The 16,918-nt window shown below is 34.5% G+C and overlaps 2 protein-coding genes across 3 annotated transcripts; one reads left to right on the top strand and one right to left on the bottom strand.

Moving 5' to 3' along the window:
- Window positions 1-3,199: 3,199 nt before the first annotated feature.
- Window positions 3,200-12,350, bottom strand: LOC115970950 (tobamovirus multiplication protein 2B). 2 transcript variants are annotated; one of them, XM_031090589.1, is made up of 6 exons: window positions 12,124-12,350; window positions 11,341-11,499; window positions 5,019-5,084; window positions 4,844-4,908; window positions 3,998-4,088; window positions 3,200-3,646 (listed from the first exon to the last, which is right to left on the bottom strand). In XM_031090589.1, the coding sequence occupies exons 2-6, from the start codon at window positions 11,470-11,472 to the stop codon at window positions 3,611-3,613; spliced, it is 390 nt and encodes a 129-aa protein (XP_030946449.1). In that variant the 5' UTR covers window positions 11,473-11,499; window positions 12,124-12,350; the 3' UTR covers window positions 3,200-3,610. The 2 variants fall into 2 exon arrangements, with proteins under 2 accessions (XP_030946449.1, XP_030946448.1); XM_031090588.1 differs by having other exon boundaries at window positions 12,197-12,349.
- Window positions 12,351-16,014: 3,664 nt separating this feature from the next.
- LOC115970155 (uncharacterized mitochondrial protein AtMg00810-like) lies at window positions 16,015-16,602 on the top strand. The gene is made up of 2 exons (XM_031089819.1): window positions 16,015-16,214; window positions 16,317-16,602. Exons 1-2 carry the CDS (start codon window positions 16,015-16,017, stop codon window positions 16,600-16,602), a joined length of 486 nt encoding a protein of 161 aa, XP_030945679.1.
- The last annotated feature ends 316 nt before the right edge of the window (window positions 16,603-16,918 follow it).

Below are 16,918 nucleotides of genomic sequence, written 5' to 3'. Positions count from 1 at the left end.
ATGATCTACCAATAAACATTCCCAAAAAGCAGTTGTCTTGTATTATATTACTTTGTCATTATTGAGAAATGTAGCATGCAGCAACTAGTTAAGACTTAAAAGAGTATTGGAACTTAACTAGTATTTCCTATTTCTAATATCTCTAATGAAAACTTTAAAGATTCAAATTCTCTCTCTCCAACTATAGAATTACTAAAAAAGTAGCATGCACCAACCACAAACATGCCACCTTTGTCTTGTGAATTGTGAAGTTGGTTGTGGCAAATATTAAGAGAAACATTTAATGCAATCAAATTTTATAGATACATCATACATTGTTATCCATAATGATTATTATTATAAAAGATTTATTAGTATTAAGTTATGAGTAATACTAACAAGTGCCCTTAAGGCATTGGTTAACAATCCATTTTAGAAAAGTTTTGACACCGCTTTTATGAGAAATGAAAAAAAAGATGTCAAAACATTAATTGTTTTTTTTTGCCCATAAAAATTTTTCTTAAATGGATTATTAACTAATACCCTAAGAGCATTCATTAGCATTTTCTTTAAGTTATTATACAAATTTTCAGGAGTACAATAATCTCACAATTCAAATGCAATTTTTTCTTGGGTTTTAAGTCCAATGGCACTACCCAAAAAAAAAAAAACCTGCCATACTCCTATATATGCATTGTCCAGGTATAGATAATTAGCTTGGAGATAATATTGAAATGTGAGTGTTTGATAAATAACCAAGAATTATGGTCCAATTTGGTTTTGAATTAATTTTAAAAAGTACTCAACTTGATTTTGAACTAGTTTAGTAGTATTATATATACTGAATTCTATTTCAACAAAATAATTTTGTTAACGGAATGTCTTAAGGAAACGTGTTATATTAATATATGTGTGTATGTGCATTCCCGAGAGTGCATTTATAATTACATTTAGTTTGGGACAACGAGCTTGTATCTTTCTTTTACTACTTTCTTACCTTTTGGCAAGCATATGTTTGATCTTTGTATCGATTCCCATCTTTTTCTTCTTCTTTTTTTTTTTTGTCTTTTAATTCTCTCGGTCCAAATTACTTTTCAAAAATTTGACTGCGCGTGTTGCCTTGACTAGTTTCGGGTCAATGATCTTTGGACTATTTATGAAAAAAATCATAATCCGAAGTGTTTTTTTCCCCGTAAATCATGATCCAACGTATAATGTTTATAAATAAAAAATAAATAAATAAATAAATCTTTTTAAAGTCTATTCTTCTTCTCAAAAGAAAAATTTTTAAAGTCTATTCTACTTTCACATTCAACCAGCAATAGCGTTTTACTTTTCTGGCAAGTAATGGAAGGACAATTTTTGGCTCTGCCATAAAAAGAAAAAACAACAACAACAACAAACACAAACACAATCTAAGTTAGACAAGATACATTCAATCAAAGTATTGGATATTGCTTCCTGCATATGATTAGTTGTATAATTGTATCTGTACTGCATAAATGGTAACAATATTATCTGTAACATTTAAAGAGTCATAGCTCACAAAGAAAGATTCTTAAAAGGAAGTTGTCTTGTATTATATTAGTTTGTTTATAATTGAGAAATGTAGTATGCAACACTAATCGAAAAATGTCCAAGGTTCAAACCCCCCATTCCCAACTACCAAATCCAAAAGCAGGAGCGTGCACCAACCACAAATATGCCAAACTTGTCTTGTAAATTAATTGTGAAACTAATTGTGGCAAATATTAAGAGAAACATTTAATGCAATTAAATTTATGGATAGTTGGATACGTCGTTATCCATAATAATTATTCTTATAAAATCTTTCACTCCAAAGTTTAAATATAATTTTTGTTTGAGTTTTAAGTTCAATGGCATTATTTTTTTTTTTTAATTAGCTATATATATACAGAACAGGGAAAAAAAAAAAAAAAAAACCTACAATATCCGGGTTTAGATTTTAGTTTGGGAGGTAAGATTGAAATGTGAGTGTTTGATAAATAAACAAGATTTATAGTCCAATTTGGTTTTGAAGCAATTTTGAACAGTACTCAACTTTATTTTGAACTAGTTTTGGGTTATATATACTTTGCTTAGAAGAATTACATTGTAATTGGCTTCTAAAATATCTAAATATATAAACTAGAGGCAACTCGAATTAATTAGTAATTAATAAGAATAAAGATGCTAAATATGCGTGCATGCATGTGTGCCGGAGGGTGCATTTATAAATTACTTTTACTTTGGTATAAGGAAGGCGTGAGTAGAGTAGAGTTAGTTGAAAATATGTTAATTTTCAGTTAATCCTACTCTACTCCACCTTCTTTTCCCTCGATCCAAATGGGAGTGCATTAGACACCAATTTATTTGATTTTTTGTTGATAATTTTTTGCTGAAAGTTAATTAAAGTATAAAGACACTTAAAAAAAATATATAAAATTTTAAAAATCAATACATAAACAAATAAATTAAAAAATAAATAGTGCAACAAAAAAAGAAAGACTTGAGACAAATCTAGTTTAGAGAAAAACCTTTCAAACTTCTTCTACATATTTTTATTATATATGAATTTTGAAAAATTAACAGATTGCATGTTCTTATTATATTCTCCATATTTGCAAAATTTCAAGAAGATCAAAGATCAATAATTGTGTCATCAATAACATGTTTAAATTTGAAGCTTTTATAATAAAAAATTATACATAAAAAAAATAAACTAATTGATTGATTAGTAAATAATATATAATTTGAATAAAATTTGACATGTATATTAAGAATATAAAGAATATAAATAATATGTAGTCTAATGGTTAAATTTTCAAAATTTACATTTAATAAAAAAAAATATCTAATCTATGACAAGTTAAATAGTTCTTTTCCAAGTTGTCCCTTCAACATGCCACCCCAACATTTGTTGTGGGTAACATTTTGTTGTTGTTTGTTTTATATGATAAGAAGTGTGCGTTTGAATACCACTTATTTTGCTAAAAATTGAAAATAATAAAAAAATCCTTTTTTGTTACTGTTCATATGCCTATTTGCACTACTCATGGGAATAGGCGATGATAAAAACCAAAAAAAACAAAACAAAACACTTGAAACGCGGACGTCCAAAACGCAGCCGCGCAAACCAAACAAACACTTCTCAAAGAGTCGAACTGTCAATTATACAAAGGCGTGCCTGTGTAGTATACTGTATACGAGAGAGATAATGTGTGTAAAAAGCATTGGCACCTTTAAATGCAAGGGTAGAACAAACGCGTATTAAGCACGATATTCATGAATTCATGATTACAAATTTACACATGCTTCCATTTCCGACAGATAAACGTGTTTCAAATGCTTGGAGAAATTACTATGGGACAAGTTTGAGGTTACATTCATCGAACATCAATAACACTAGATTGGGACATTTACAGAACAGACATTACAAGATGGAACATACTCTTATGTTCAAACAAATGATTTCTGGTTAGGTTCAATGTTACAGTGAGAACACATATAAATCAATGTGACCCTCAAAGGTGTCGATCATCCGAGGTAGATTTAGACAGTCTGCCATCACATCAGTTACTGCATTGAACTGATATTTCAGTCAGCAAACTGTCCATCAAAGCTCAGTCAACTACGGCACCTCAGAAGGTCTTGCCAACTCATGTTCCTGAAGATTGACCATTAAAGAGAGGGGAAATTGAAACAGGGAAAAGTTACAAATTCTGGGTAATTTTTTTTTAAAGCAAAAGCTGAAAAAATAAACTGTACCAAACAGGCAACAACTTTCATTTTTGGCCATCTATTGAGACAGCTTTCAATGTGGAGAAAAATTGTGCGTTGTGTGACATTTTTTTTATTGGTAAGTGACATACACACCAAATGAGTTTTGAACCCACAACCTCAACCTCCACATAACATGTGCAAGGGGGAGCAGGTGTCAGTTGAGCTAAAGCTTATTGGTGTGTGACATGATTTGTAGTTAGTACTCATTAGTCACAGAGTGAGAGAGAGAGAGTACCTCTTGAGAAAGATGAGCTTGAGAGAGAGAATTAAGCTGGAAGCTTTTGATATTTTCAAGTAACTGGATTACGGTTTGTAGATGAGGAACACTGCAGGAAATTATTACTCAGATAAGCCATGAGTACCAGAAATGAAATGTTGTGAACTTAAATACCAGGAGGAAATTAAAAGATATTCCTTCTTTTGTTGCAGTGAAATATTGTGGTTTATGTCCCCATGCAGAATCCAGACACGCAACTAATTCAGTGCATTGTAGATACTTTTTCCCCCCTTAATAAGAAAGTGGAAGAGAAGGGGGGGGGGGTAAGGGTATTTTAACCCAGATTTTAAACATGTTTCCATTTGATCCTTACAACAAATAGCAACAGCCAAGTGGCTGGAAGGTAAAGCTGAAAGACCAAGAAGAAATATGCGGCCAGGATCATCATGGATCCTCAAAATAATACTTCTTTCTGAAAGACCAAGTCTGGAGGGTAAAGCTGAAAGACCAAATAATTCTTCTTTCTGCGAGGATCATCATGGATCCTCAAAATACTGTTTCCATATTCAAAGTTGGTAAAAATTAACGGATATTCTAAGAGCATTGATTTAGGAAATAATTTTAGAAACTTTTTATGGGAAAAGAAATAAGTAATTGATTTTTTGATAGCTTTTTATAATTCTCATAAAAATAGTATCAAAATTTTCTTAAAATGACCTATTAACAAATGCCCCGAGGGAGACCACAACATATACTTACATGTTTCTAGTAAAGTGAGAGTGACTTTAGAGTTATTGATGTACTAAAGGCCAGTTAAGACTAATAATAATCTGAAATAACAAGGTCATACTACATGAACACAACCTTTGTAATCCTTTCTCCATATGTGCATCCAAGGATGAAATTACTCGAGGCATCTGCTCTAAAACCTGCAGCAAAAGAGGAGAGAAATGAAAAGATGAAAACTACAGGTATTTTTTAAAGAAATCCTACACTTGTAAAAAATGATATCCTATATTTGTGCAGCAGATCTACATACTTGCCCAGTATTCTTGATTGTAGAGGTTTTTGCCAAAAGGTTCTTTGGAAGCTTTATCAGTTGGGCCTGCAGATGTGATCATAGATAATTTGAGTAACCATGAAGGAATATCATTTGGTTTTTGACAATCTAAGAAGCTGCAAGAAGCATCAATCTCATTTACATGGCTCATGAAAGAAATATAGTAATTTGTGTGTCATGTATCATTATATTGAAAGGAAATATTACACCAGACTGATATGAATTTATCAACTGAAATGCGGATCCTTCTTATTTTTTTCCATAGTACTAGTAGATCATAGTTTTTCTATTAGTTAACCAATGTTGCATAAGTTTTATAAGTTTCATACCATACTTTACCATAAATAACCACCTTTCCCATCATTCCAAGAACTCTAAATCTAAATTGCAAAAAATCTTGAATTGGTTGTTCAACTTAACATGAAAAGCAGTTTGTTTTCACACATGATAAAAGTTAGACCTACCAGAACAGCTTTTGTGGCATTATTCCTTCAGTTTAAAAATATCAACTAAGAAAGGATTCTAACATAGGCTATTATGTGCAAGATAACAGAGTACAAGAGGATTCAACCATTTAAGTCTGAATTGAGCTACAAAAGTAGCAACAAGCACTAACAGGTGATAATTCAACTTGTGCCACCAATGTATAGGGCTAACAATGCATACAATGAAGGTTCTTCAAAGAAAAGTTATTGACTTAAGTGTATTATGTGTGGAAGCAAAACATAAAAAATCATCTCTCTCTCTCTCCTTATAATTTTTATTTAATGAATCAGAAAAATATTATTGAAAAACTCAGTTCAAACACCAACACGGAGCTTCAATGCTGCATATGAAGCAGAGGACAAGAAAGCATAAAAAAACAAACAACTTTGCTAAGATCCTCCAATCCTCCACCCCAAACCCTTTGCAAACCAGACTCAAAATTAATTGTAAACAAACAAGGGAATACCGAAGACCCCAATTACAAACAACACTAACTGCCTGGATTATACTTTCCTCTGTTTGATCTGGCCAGCATGCATTCTTTACTACTTGGAAGCTTTTACCATTAGGGTCCATTTGGTTGGGGAGAAAAATGGAGGGATTTGTGGGGAGAAGAGAAAATGGTGGGGATGTGCATTTGGTTGAAGGGAGTGATTTTTTTTGTTTTGGGGGGGGGGGGAGAGGGGGACAAATTGTTTTCTCCCTGGGCCCACTTTTTGTGAAGAGAGTTTTCTCCCCAAATTGAGGAGAAAATGGGCTTAAGATAGGAAATTACCCATATGCCCCTCTCCCCTCTTCACGTTTGGTAGTTATTTTTGTAAACTTTTTTTTTCCATATAAACTTTTTTTTTTAAATGTAATAGGGGCATGAGTGTAAATTACTCAAACAATATTTTCTATACTCTCATTTTTCTTCTTAACAAAACAAAAAAAAAGGCACTCCTCCACTTTTCCACCTCCAATCAAACAAATATGAGGGAAAACTAAAATTTTTTCTATCCCCCCAATTTTCCATCCCCATCATTTTCTCTCCTCCCACTTTTCCATTCCCCAACCAACCCTTAAGATTCTGCAGGCCCCAATTAACAACACCATCTTAGCAATATTTAGGACTAGTGACCTGACAACATCACATAATCTCTTTCCAAATTCTCCTTTTAAAAGAACACTGAAAAAAATGGGATTCCTACTCTCCAAGAAGGCACTACAAAATACACAATTTATGTCTCCATTGTATCCCAATCGACGGAGCCTATCTCTAGGGCTAACTTGTTTCTAAGTGCTAAACACCCGATAAAGGGCATGCTAAGGGATGGCTAAAGGGAACCAAACCAACCTCCACCAATTAACCACAGGAGGCTTGGATAGAAATCCTTCTGGGTTTCAGTATGACTAAAATCTAGCATAATTAAAAACCAACCAAATAGATTCTCCACAAAAAGAGAGAGAGAGAGAAACCACCCAAATAGACTGATCCACATCTTCTAGCTTAATTAGATATAATTTTCTTTGGATGGAGACTAAGTCATCTGGCCTTGCCTGATTTCAACACCAGTCAGAACCCTTCAACACACAGCAACCTTAGCATCCATGTTGCCAGCAGAACCATAAATTGCTCTGTATCCATATTTTTCATATGCCTCCTATCAGCATGCCACCAATCATGTGTAAGGAAAATAAGGATCCCATCCACAACTGAAACTTCAGATAAGGTCTAGCGAGGCTCCTAAAGCTTAGGATCTTCGTCCAGCCCCAGTTACACTATTGAGGGACCCTAAAAACTTAAAAGCTCTTCCCCTTTAGGATGTTATAGTGCACCCAGGTCACACATAAAGAACCTGCTTATACAAACAAATTCTAATTATGCTTTAGAACGGCTGCCTTATTCCATTCCTCTATCCTTTTCAACCCCAAACCTCCTTTCATTGGCACACAATCCAAGCCCAAAACAACTGTAGCACCCCAACATACTTCTCTCAACTTTTCTACAAAAAGCTACTGAATTCTTGCTCGATAGCTTTTACAAACTTCTAGGCAGTTCAAACAACTAGCCAAATAAACTTGGATTCTATAGAATACTGATTGAAGGAGCTGAGGTCTTCCTGCTGAGAGATTTTTAGCTGTCCACCATAATTTTATCAATTAGAGGTGATCATGAAAGCTCAATCTCCCTGATATTAATGGGTACCGAAAAAGCAACCTGCTTTCCTTGTACTCCTTGACACTTAGCTGCATAATCATAGTAAAAGCCTCTATTGCAATTGCAAATAGGTAAGCGTACAAAGAGTCACCGTGCCTAAGCTATTTCCTCCCTTTAAAGTAGCCTACTAGACTCCAATTGAGAGCAACATAAAATTTTGGTGTGGTAATGTATTTCTTAACCGTGCAGAAGGAGAACCTTTGGTGATATCACATCTTCTGATCGCCGACGATATTCTCATCTTTTGTAATGCAAATGTTGATCAAATCTAGAGCTTAAGTTGTATTCTCATTTCCTTTGAAGTAGTTTCAGCTCTTAGAGAGAATTTGTGAGAGATGGTACCAGGAGGAGGAGTAGAAGACCATGAGATATTGGCATAATCTTCTGGGTGCAAACTTGGACGACTTTTTTTTTTGATAAGTAAGACTTCATTGAAAAAACCAAAAGAGTGCAATGAATCCAAGTACACAGGCAGTGTACAAAGGATAAAGAGAAATCAAACAAAACAATGCTTGAAAAATTCAACTATCAAGTAACTCAAACAAAGAGGCAAAAGTAAAAGCACCTAAATCATTTATCCACTCAAACAAAGTATCATGACTTCCAAAGATATGCTTAGGATTACATTTGTGGGCTCATTTTAAGGCAAAGGAGATATGGGATTGTATTCAAGAAAGAATGGAAAAATCCTTAGCACGTTGAAGAAAATGTACCTATCAAAAGGAGGGCGGCTCACTCTGATTAAATATACATTTTCTAGTTTACCAACTTTTTTTTCTATCACTCTTTCATTTGCCAATGGGAGTGGCTAATAAGATGGAAAAAATTCTAAGGGGGTTTTTATGGGGTGGTATTGACGAAGATCACAAGTTCTACTTGGTGAATTGGTAGATTGTGTGCACTCTTGAACAATTAGGGGGATCTAAGGATTAAAAAAGCTAATGGTTGCAGCTATACATGGAGGCATTCCTTTAACCTGGTCTTACTTCCCTTGGAGAAGTTTGTAGAAGCCTAAAGTCCCTAATAAGGTGGCCTTTTTTCTTTGGACTGCGGCTTTGGGGAAAATCCTGACTATCGATAGCTCTAGGAGGAGATGGGTAATTGTCATAGACTAGTGATGTGTGAGTAAGTCAGCTGAGGAAACTATTAACCGTCTGCTTCTTCATTGCCTTGCTGCACAAGAACTTTGGAGCGTGGTGTTCATTTTGTTAGGGCTATTGTGGGTTATGCCAAGGGGCATGCTGGATCTATTAACAAGCTGGCAAGCCAGGTTTGGTAGAGGCAATAGGGTGATTTGGAATGTGACCCCTCATTATCTTATGCGGTGTCTATGGCATGAGAGAAATGCTAGGATCTTTGAAGGATGGAAAAAATCCATTCCAGATCATAAGCTTTCCTTCCTCAAAGCTTTATTTGAGTGGATGAATGCTTCCTCTTTATTTTCTTTCGCCACTGTGCTTGAGATGCTTGATAGTTGTATGTTTTGTGCTTAATTTTGGTGTACTTTTGTACACATCCTGTGTACAGGGGTTGCCCCTATGTGTTTTTTTGATGAAATATTTACTTAAGGACGCAGATGATCTATGGAGGAAGGTAATAGATATCAAATATGGCATTGCCTAGGGTGGTCGGTGTTTGAATGCTGCAAGGGAGACTTATGTAGAGTGCTTATGGAAACATATTAGGCATGGTTGGGACAGCTTTGTTAAATTTGCAAGATTTGAAGTGAGAGATGGAAGCAGGATCCATTTCTGGCATGAATGGAGATTTAACTTTGAAAGAAAGTTATCCTGAGCTCTTCATGATTGCAAGAAATATAGATGCTTGGGTTGTAGACTACATGAATCCCTCAAATGGAGGAATACATTGGATTCCCTTCTTCCTTTTCAGTTCTTCTTTTACAAACTCCTAAATACAGCAGGGAAAATACATTGTATTCAAATCCATTCTTTTATGAACCATCCATTCCATTCCATTCCATTTCATTTCATCCTTTTAACTCCACAAAATAGTGCACATGCAAATGTCTCCTAATCCTAAATTCCAATTATCTTCTCTTCATTTCAACGCCTATGAGATAGCCACAGAGCCTTTTGGTCCACTCCAATTTGGAAGATCAATGGTCATTACAGCAATAAGGGACCATCCATTGCATTTACTTAAACGATAACTTCTTATCCAGTTTCCAAAGTGGAGGAAGTAAGTTGTCAAAAAGCTGCTCATATATTATCTAAAAATATTTGGCACCACACAGTTAAACATTTCTTTTATATTACATGTATCGTTCCAGTATTTTTTTTTTCTTTTGTTGAATACATTTGTATTTTCTTTTTACATTACATAAAAATTTTATCTAAAAGTGGGATGAAATTGTTTCCATAGTATCAGATTTTACATTACATATAAATAAAGATCAAAGATTGCCTTAGAGTTAGTTTCATGTCTTTTCTTTTTTTTTCGATAAGCAAAAATCATTTATTAAAAACAAGCTGGAAAACCAGCAAACACAGTACAGAGACCAGACACAACAAACAACAAGGCCAATCAAGGGAAAGCCAGCAGCAACAACAATAAGCTCCCAAAGCCCCAACTAATTGGAACTATAACAAACATCAGACCATAACAGCACATCAAATGACCCAATTATACAAGTAAATGTTAAGCATTACAACGACATTCCACAAGGAGACCCAACCAGCCTTAGAACTACTATTACCGAAGGGCAGAATCCGCAAATCCCTATTTGCAGTAAAGCTCCAAGTTAGTGCTGGATCTAGCAAATGGTTGGCGCCCCTCTTAACAAATCTTGACTTATTTTCAAACGAGGCTCACAATGTGGTCTTCAGAATTAATCAGCCCTTGGAAAATGATTGCATTCCTATAAGTATGACCCCAGATGTGATAAACATTAGACAGCTACACTAAATCCCAATTTGCTGCCTACAGATTTCAAGGATTTACCTTTGCAATGCTTCTCTGCCCACTCAACAATATTGTCCCAATCATCCCCTGTGAATTCTTGACAGCACCAGTATTTCACTCTCTTCCAAATTCTCCACCTTTTTTTTGTAGACACTTTCATGTCCTCTTTTTTTTTTTTTGGATAAGTCACTTTCATCTCCTTTTTCAAGCTAACTAGCAGCTCTTTCTGCCTCATCTGCCTGTCAACCAGGTCATGCCCGTTCATGACTTCACATACATCTATTGGGAACTAATTCTAAGTGTTTTCAAACTATATCAAAGTAACACTTATTCCTCTTAATTAAAATAAATGCAAAAATACATTGCAGTCTCCTTGGTTCATATTGATTCGATAAGACAATTTCCAGAAGTTCTCCATCCTAAAAAGCTTAATTTGTTTTCGACAATGCTATTCTCTCCAATTACAAGAACTTAAAAACTCAGAAAGCATAACATCCAATCACAAAATTCTGATTTTTTTGCATATTCCAATCAATCTTTAAAACTTAAGCAAAACCCAGATGCAAAAACAGGTTTACTTATCAAAAAAACACAACAAACCCATTTTGCCACCATGTACTAAAAGCATCAAGAATGAAACAATTCAATTGCACAAAGCACATATCTATATTTAGAGGGACAGAGAGTGCGTGCCTGAGAAACAGACGATTGCTGCATGAGGTGGAGGAGATTGGAGGTGGACTGAACAGCCTGAGAGATCTGATCGGCTACCATGGCTTTGGCCGTACCTTCTCTGCTGCTCCCACTGCTTGTTGAGCTTGCCATTATTGCTTGTTTACATTACAAAATTTTCTGCAAGAGAGTTGTGTTTTATTTAGAAAAACTAGCCGCTTTTTTGAAGAGTGTTCATACCTCTTTTTTTTTTGATTTGGGCATTGAGGTGTTTGGGGGAAAAAATAGAAATTTAGAATTTATTTTTCACAACAAAGAAATAAATTTAGTATTTTTTTTTTCGCTTTCAATTAGTACAGTGCTAACTTCAAAGAATATCTTTATTAGTTATAATTTTATCACATGATTTTTTTTTTCTTCCAATGCTAAGATTTTACGAGAAAGTTTAATGTTAATTTAAAGAAATAGATCATTAAACAGAACCGAACCCTTGAACTCAACTCTTGAAACATGTGTTGATACATATACATATACATACACACACACACCAAATTCGATGTAGTAATCCTGGAAATGTTTCCATTGAATTCAAAAGCATGGAGATATGATCCACAATGTACGCCATAGATAAATGTAAATCACTATTCTACTAACAAATGTGCCACCAAACAATTAGGAAAGAAATAAATGACAAAAACAGCAACAACAACAACGAAAATGATAATATTAAAAAGAAACAGGAATCTAATTCTGAGGCCCATGAACTCCAAAAAATATGATACATAACGACATCGATGATCATACCTTAGCAAACCAAACATGGAGTTTCTCAAAACATGGATGAATCAAATAGGAGAGAGAGAGAGAGTTATTTAACCTAATCGGCTTTGTCCGTGGCTGGAGAAAGAGACCGAGAAAACTCCAGCATAGGCGGTAGGTGTAGTAGTGTTTGAAATACAGTCCAATAAGAGAGAGAAAGAGACAGAGAGAGACGATTTTTAAAGAGAAAGACAGTCGAAAATGTCTATCATCTACTGACAAAGTTTAACTAATTTTGGTTAAGTTTACAATCATACTCTCTAAATTAAAGATTATTGCTTATTTTGAAAATATAATGGTTAAATTGCATATTTTTTAAGCTTTTAATACACCTGTCAAATTTTATATCAATCAGATATTATTTATTATATAATCTTTAAAGTTATATTTTATGCATCATTTTAAACTATAAAAACTTGTAATTTAAACAATTTATCGATAACATATCTATTCATTTCTAATTTTTTAGAAATTTTGCAAGCATATGAAATATAAGAAAAATATGTAATCCAACAGTGGATTTGTCAAAATTCACATCTAATAAAATAATACTCAGTAAAGTTGTAGTTTAATGCTACAACTAATTTTGTAACTAAATTTTGTTCTTTAAAAATTTTCTTGATTAGTTATGTTGGTTCTTGATTGATTAAAATTGGTTCTCCCAACCCTTTCCTAACTATAGTATTAAGGTTTCCTTTCTCTCCTTGGAAAAGACGATTGGTTCTCTTTGTTGCCAATAAGTTTCTTACTAGTCGCTAACCCGTCTATTGAATAAGTTTCAGCAATAAGACTATATGATTAGGTTTTTTATGGTTTATTTATATTAAACGTCTTGTTTTCTATACTAAATTAACTCATTTGACACTAAAATTAAAAAAACTTAGATTAGATAGAACACGTGGTGCAAAATTAAACTCTAATTGAAATTCAATTTTTATACCGAACGAACTCACTTGGAACAAAAATTTAAAATTTAGATTAGATGGGACACGTAGCTCAAAATTATACTCTAATTGAATTACAATTTGAAATCTAAGAGCCTGTTTAGGATTCGCTTATTTTGTTGAAATTGAAAAGTTTTTGTTGAAAGTACTGTAAATAAAGATAAAAGTTAGCTGAAATGGTATAATGTATCCATATATATGCACATGTTATTTGACAAAACGCATTTTACTTGTAATTGGATAGATCTAATATGTGTTTAATGTTTCAAGAAACCTTGTTTCAAGTTCAAGTGTTAAAGCCATGCAAGTATGTCCAAGATTCAAGTCTGAAAAGTGCCTGTCGTTAAAACTCGACAACTAGCCATCTATCGAGCCTTGAAGAGTTGTTCCAGCCTGTGGCTTTACAACAAGTCGACAAATAGGCATCTGTCGAGGTTTATGAAAAATAGAGTTTCAGTTTCTATGATTGTATGTTTGAGCTTTCTTTTCTCACAACCTTAGACATATAAAATGATTATTTTAAGGGTCGTCAAAGGCGATACAAGTTGCACAAGTATTGAGCAAAGTTTGTTTAAGCAAATTGTGATCGGAGACAAAATTTGCCCTAATTCATCTTTCTTGTGAAGAAGCTGCTGTGTTTGTGCATCGTAGTGTTTTGTAACCAAGGAACTTTTCGATTTTTATCATGTGATGAACTGAAAAACTTTGTAGCCAACAACTTTTTCTAGTTGGTGATTGAAGTCATGTACTGGGATCTGCGCAATTGGTTAATCACGTATTGGGAGCCGTGTATTGAAAGGAGAGATTATCACTATAGAACAAGCTCAATTGGGTATTGGGGTAAGAGTTTAACTGTAGGTTGGTATAAAGTACTAGGATTCCTTTACTTGTAACCGCTTACTGTGATAATAGTGAATTCTCGAGAGTGGTGACCTTAAAATCACCCGGTGGGTTTTTGCTGTGTAGATTTTTCCCATTCGTAAACAAATTACTATGTCAATTTATTTTCCGTTGCATACTTTAGTTTATTGACGATTTGTTTATGCTACCACGCGTTTGCATGTTAATTTGATTAATTAATAAACTTGACTAATTAATCAATTAATTCATCACAAGGGGTCAATATATTTTTGGCCTATCAAGTGGTATCAGAGCAAGCACACTCTGATTATGGTTAATCTTTGCTGTGTGATCCATTGACCCTTGTTGTCATGGCTGCAACTGGCTTGAAGAGATCTTTATTTGCAAATACATTTTTTTTTCTACTCTCTGCTTGTTTGAGTGTATCAGAAAATACAAATCTAAAAGTTATTTGAATTCTATTATGATGACTATTGGAAAAGATCTCAAGTTGACCAAGAAGAAACTAGATTGTCTTAGAATGAAAATGTGTAAAGGAGTTCGTCTGAGAAGAGTGAAAACTAAAGGTTTAGCTCGTAAAAGGCAGATGAGAGAAAGCACAATTCCCACTGATCTATCATCTAAGCACAAAGTGTGTTTTATGATGAAGTTCGCATTTAAGGTTATGGACACATGTTTGTGGTACCTTGACAACGGTTGCTCAAGACACATAACTGGAGACCGATCTCTCTTCAAGGTTTTTGAGTCTAAGAAAGGTGGCAATGTCACTTTTGGTGATGGTAGCAAATCACAGATTAAAGGAAAAGGAATCATCTCTCTACCTGGACTGTCGAACATTGCAAATGTTCTATACGTTGAAGGTCTGAAAGTGAACCTGTTGAACATAAATCAGATATGTGATCAAGATTTCATGGTACTATTCTCAAAGGGAAAGTGTTTTGTCATTGATGAGTTAGGAAAGAAACTCATAAGTGGTGTTCACACTCTAAACAATTGTTATGGATTGGTTCCTGATGTTGATATTGTGTGCAATAGCATTTGTTTACCAAATGAAGATCTATGGCATCAATGGATAGGACATACTAGTTACAAACATCTCTCTATTGTATCTAAGTAAGAATCAGTCTTGGGGATACCAAAACTTAGTAGAATGAGCAATGTGGTGTGTGGACCATGTTAGCTTGGGAAATAGACAAAAGCTAAGCATCCGGGCACTCAGATATCTGCTACATCTAGACCACTGGAGCTTTTACATTTGGATCTTATGGGTCTGACTAGAACCGAGTCTCTTAGTGGTAAGAGATACATTATGGTTGTGGTAGACGACTTCACTAGGTACACTTGAGTTATCCTCCTACGATCCAAGTCAGATGCTCCTGAGCACATTGAAGCCTTGTGTACAAGATTGCAGAATGAAAAGAGCCTGAAGATTGATCGAATTCGAAGTGATCATGGTAAAGAATTCGAGAACTCATATATGGAGTCCTCCACAAGATCAAGTTGAACCTGCTAAAGTTGAGAAAGCTCTTTAGGATAAAGCTGGGTTGAAGCAATGTATGATGAATTGCTTCAGTTTCAAAGGAATGATGTCTAGACTTTAGTACTTAGATCGGAGGGTGAGCACATCATCGGCACAAAGTGGATATTCCACAATAAGACTGATGATGAGGGCAATGTGATCTGCAACAAGGCTCGTCTTATAGCTCAAGGATACTCACAAATGGAAGAAGTAGACTATGATGAAACATTTGCCCCAGTTGCCCATATAGAGTCCATCAGAATTCTCCTAGCCTTAGCCTGTCACCTAAAATTCAAGCTTTACTAGATGGATGTAAAGATTACTTTCTTGAATGGGCTACTTAAAGAAGATGTCTATTTGACTCAACCAAAAGGATTCATTGATCCATTCTTCCTTAATCATGTGTTGTACCTCAAGAAGGCACTTTATGGGTTGAAACAAGCACTTAGAACTTGGTATGATAGGCTCACATAATACTTGGTGTCATATGGGTTCACAAGCGGAAAGGCTGATCAAACTCTCTTTATCAAAAGGGAAGATGGTGAGTTGATCATGGCTCAAGTCTATGTTGATGATATCATCTTTGGATCTACGAATGATGAACTTGCTCATAGCTTCTCAAAACTCATGCAAACCAAGTTCGAGATGAGCATGATTGGAAAGCTAACTCACTTCCTTGGATTGCAGATTCGTCAACAAAATTCAGGTATATTTCTATCTCAGTCTAAATATGCTAAGAACCTTGTGAAAAGGTTTGGTTTGGAATCTGCTAATTTTGTTAGAACCCCTATGAGCCCAAATATTAAACTCACTGTTGACTTGTTATGAAAAAGTGTTGATTCATCTCTCTATAGAAGCGTGAGAGGTAGCCTACTTTACCTTATTGCTAGTAGACCTGACATTAGTTACAGTGTGGGTGTGTGTGCTAGATATCAGGCTAATTCCAAAGAATCTCATATGACTACTTTAAAAAGAATAATAAAGTATGTCAAAACCACTACCGACTTTGGTGTGTGGTATAGCAAAGACAAAAATGATGTCTTAGTTGGGTATTCTGACGCTGATTGGGCTGTGAATGCTGATGATAGAAAGAGTACATCAGGAGGTTGTTTTTATGTGGGTAATAATTTTGTCTCCTGAATAAGCAAAAAGAAAAATTCCATCTTTTTATCCATTGTAGAAGCTAAGTACATTGCTGCCGGTAGCTGTTGCACCTAACTTCTATGGATGTAAAAACTCCTCCATGATTATGGTATTTGTCAAGAACATCTTACCATCTACTGTGACAATACCAGTGCCATCAATATCTCTAAGAATCCGGTTCAACATTCTTGAACTAAACACATAGAGATTCGACATCATTTCATTAGGGAGCTTGTCGAAGATGGTACTCTTACTTTTGAGTTTATTCACACTGATGATTAGAAGGCTGATTTGTTTACCAAACCTCTTGCCA

The sequence above is a fragment of the Quercus lobata genome, chromosome 12 (assembly GCF_001633185.2).
Source record: "Quercus lobata isolate SW786 chromosome 12, ValleyOak3.0 Primary Assembly, whole genome shotgun sequence".
NCBI lineage: Eukaryota > Viridiplantae > Streptophyta > Magnoliopsida > Fagales > Fagaceae > Quercus > Quercus lobata.
Note: the sequence above shows the minus strand (reverse complement) of the source record. Positions and strands in the feature narration are given on the sequence as shown.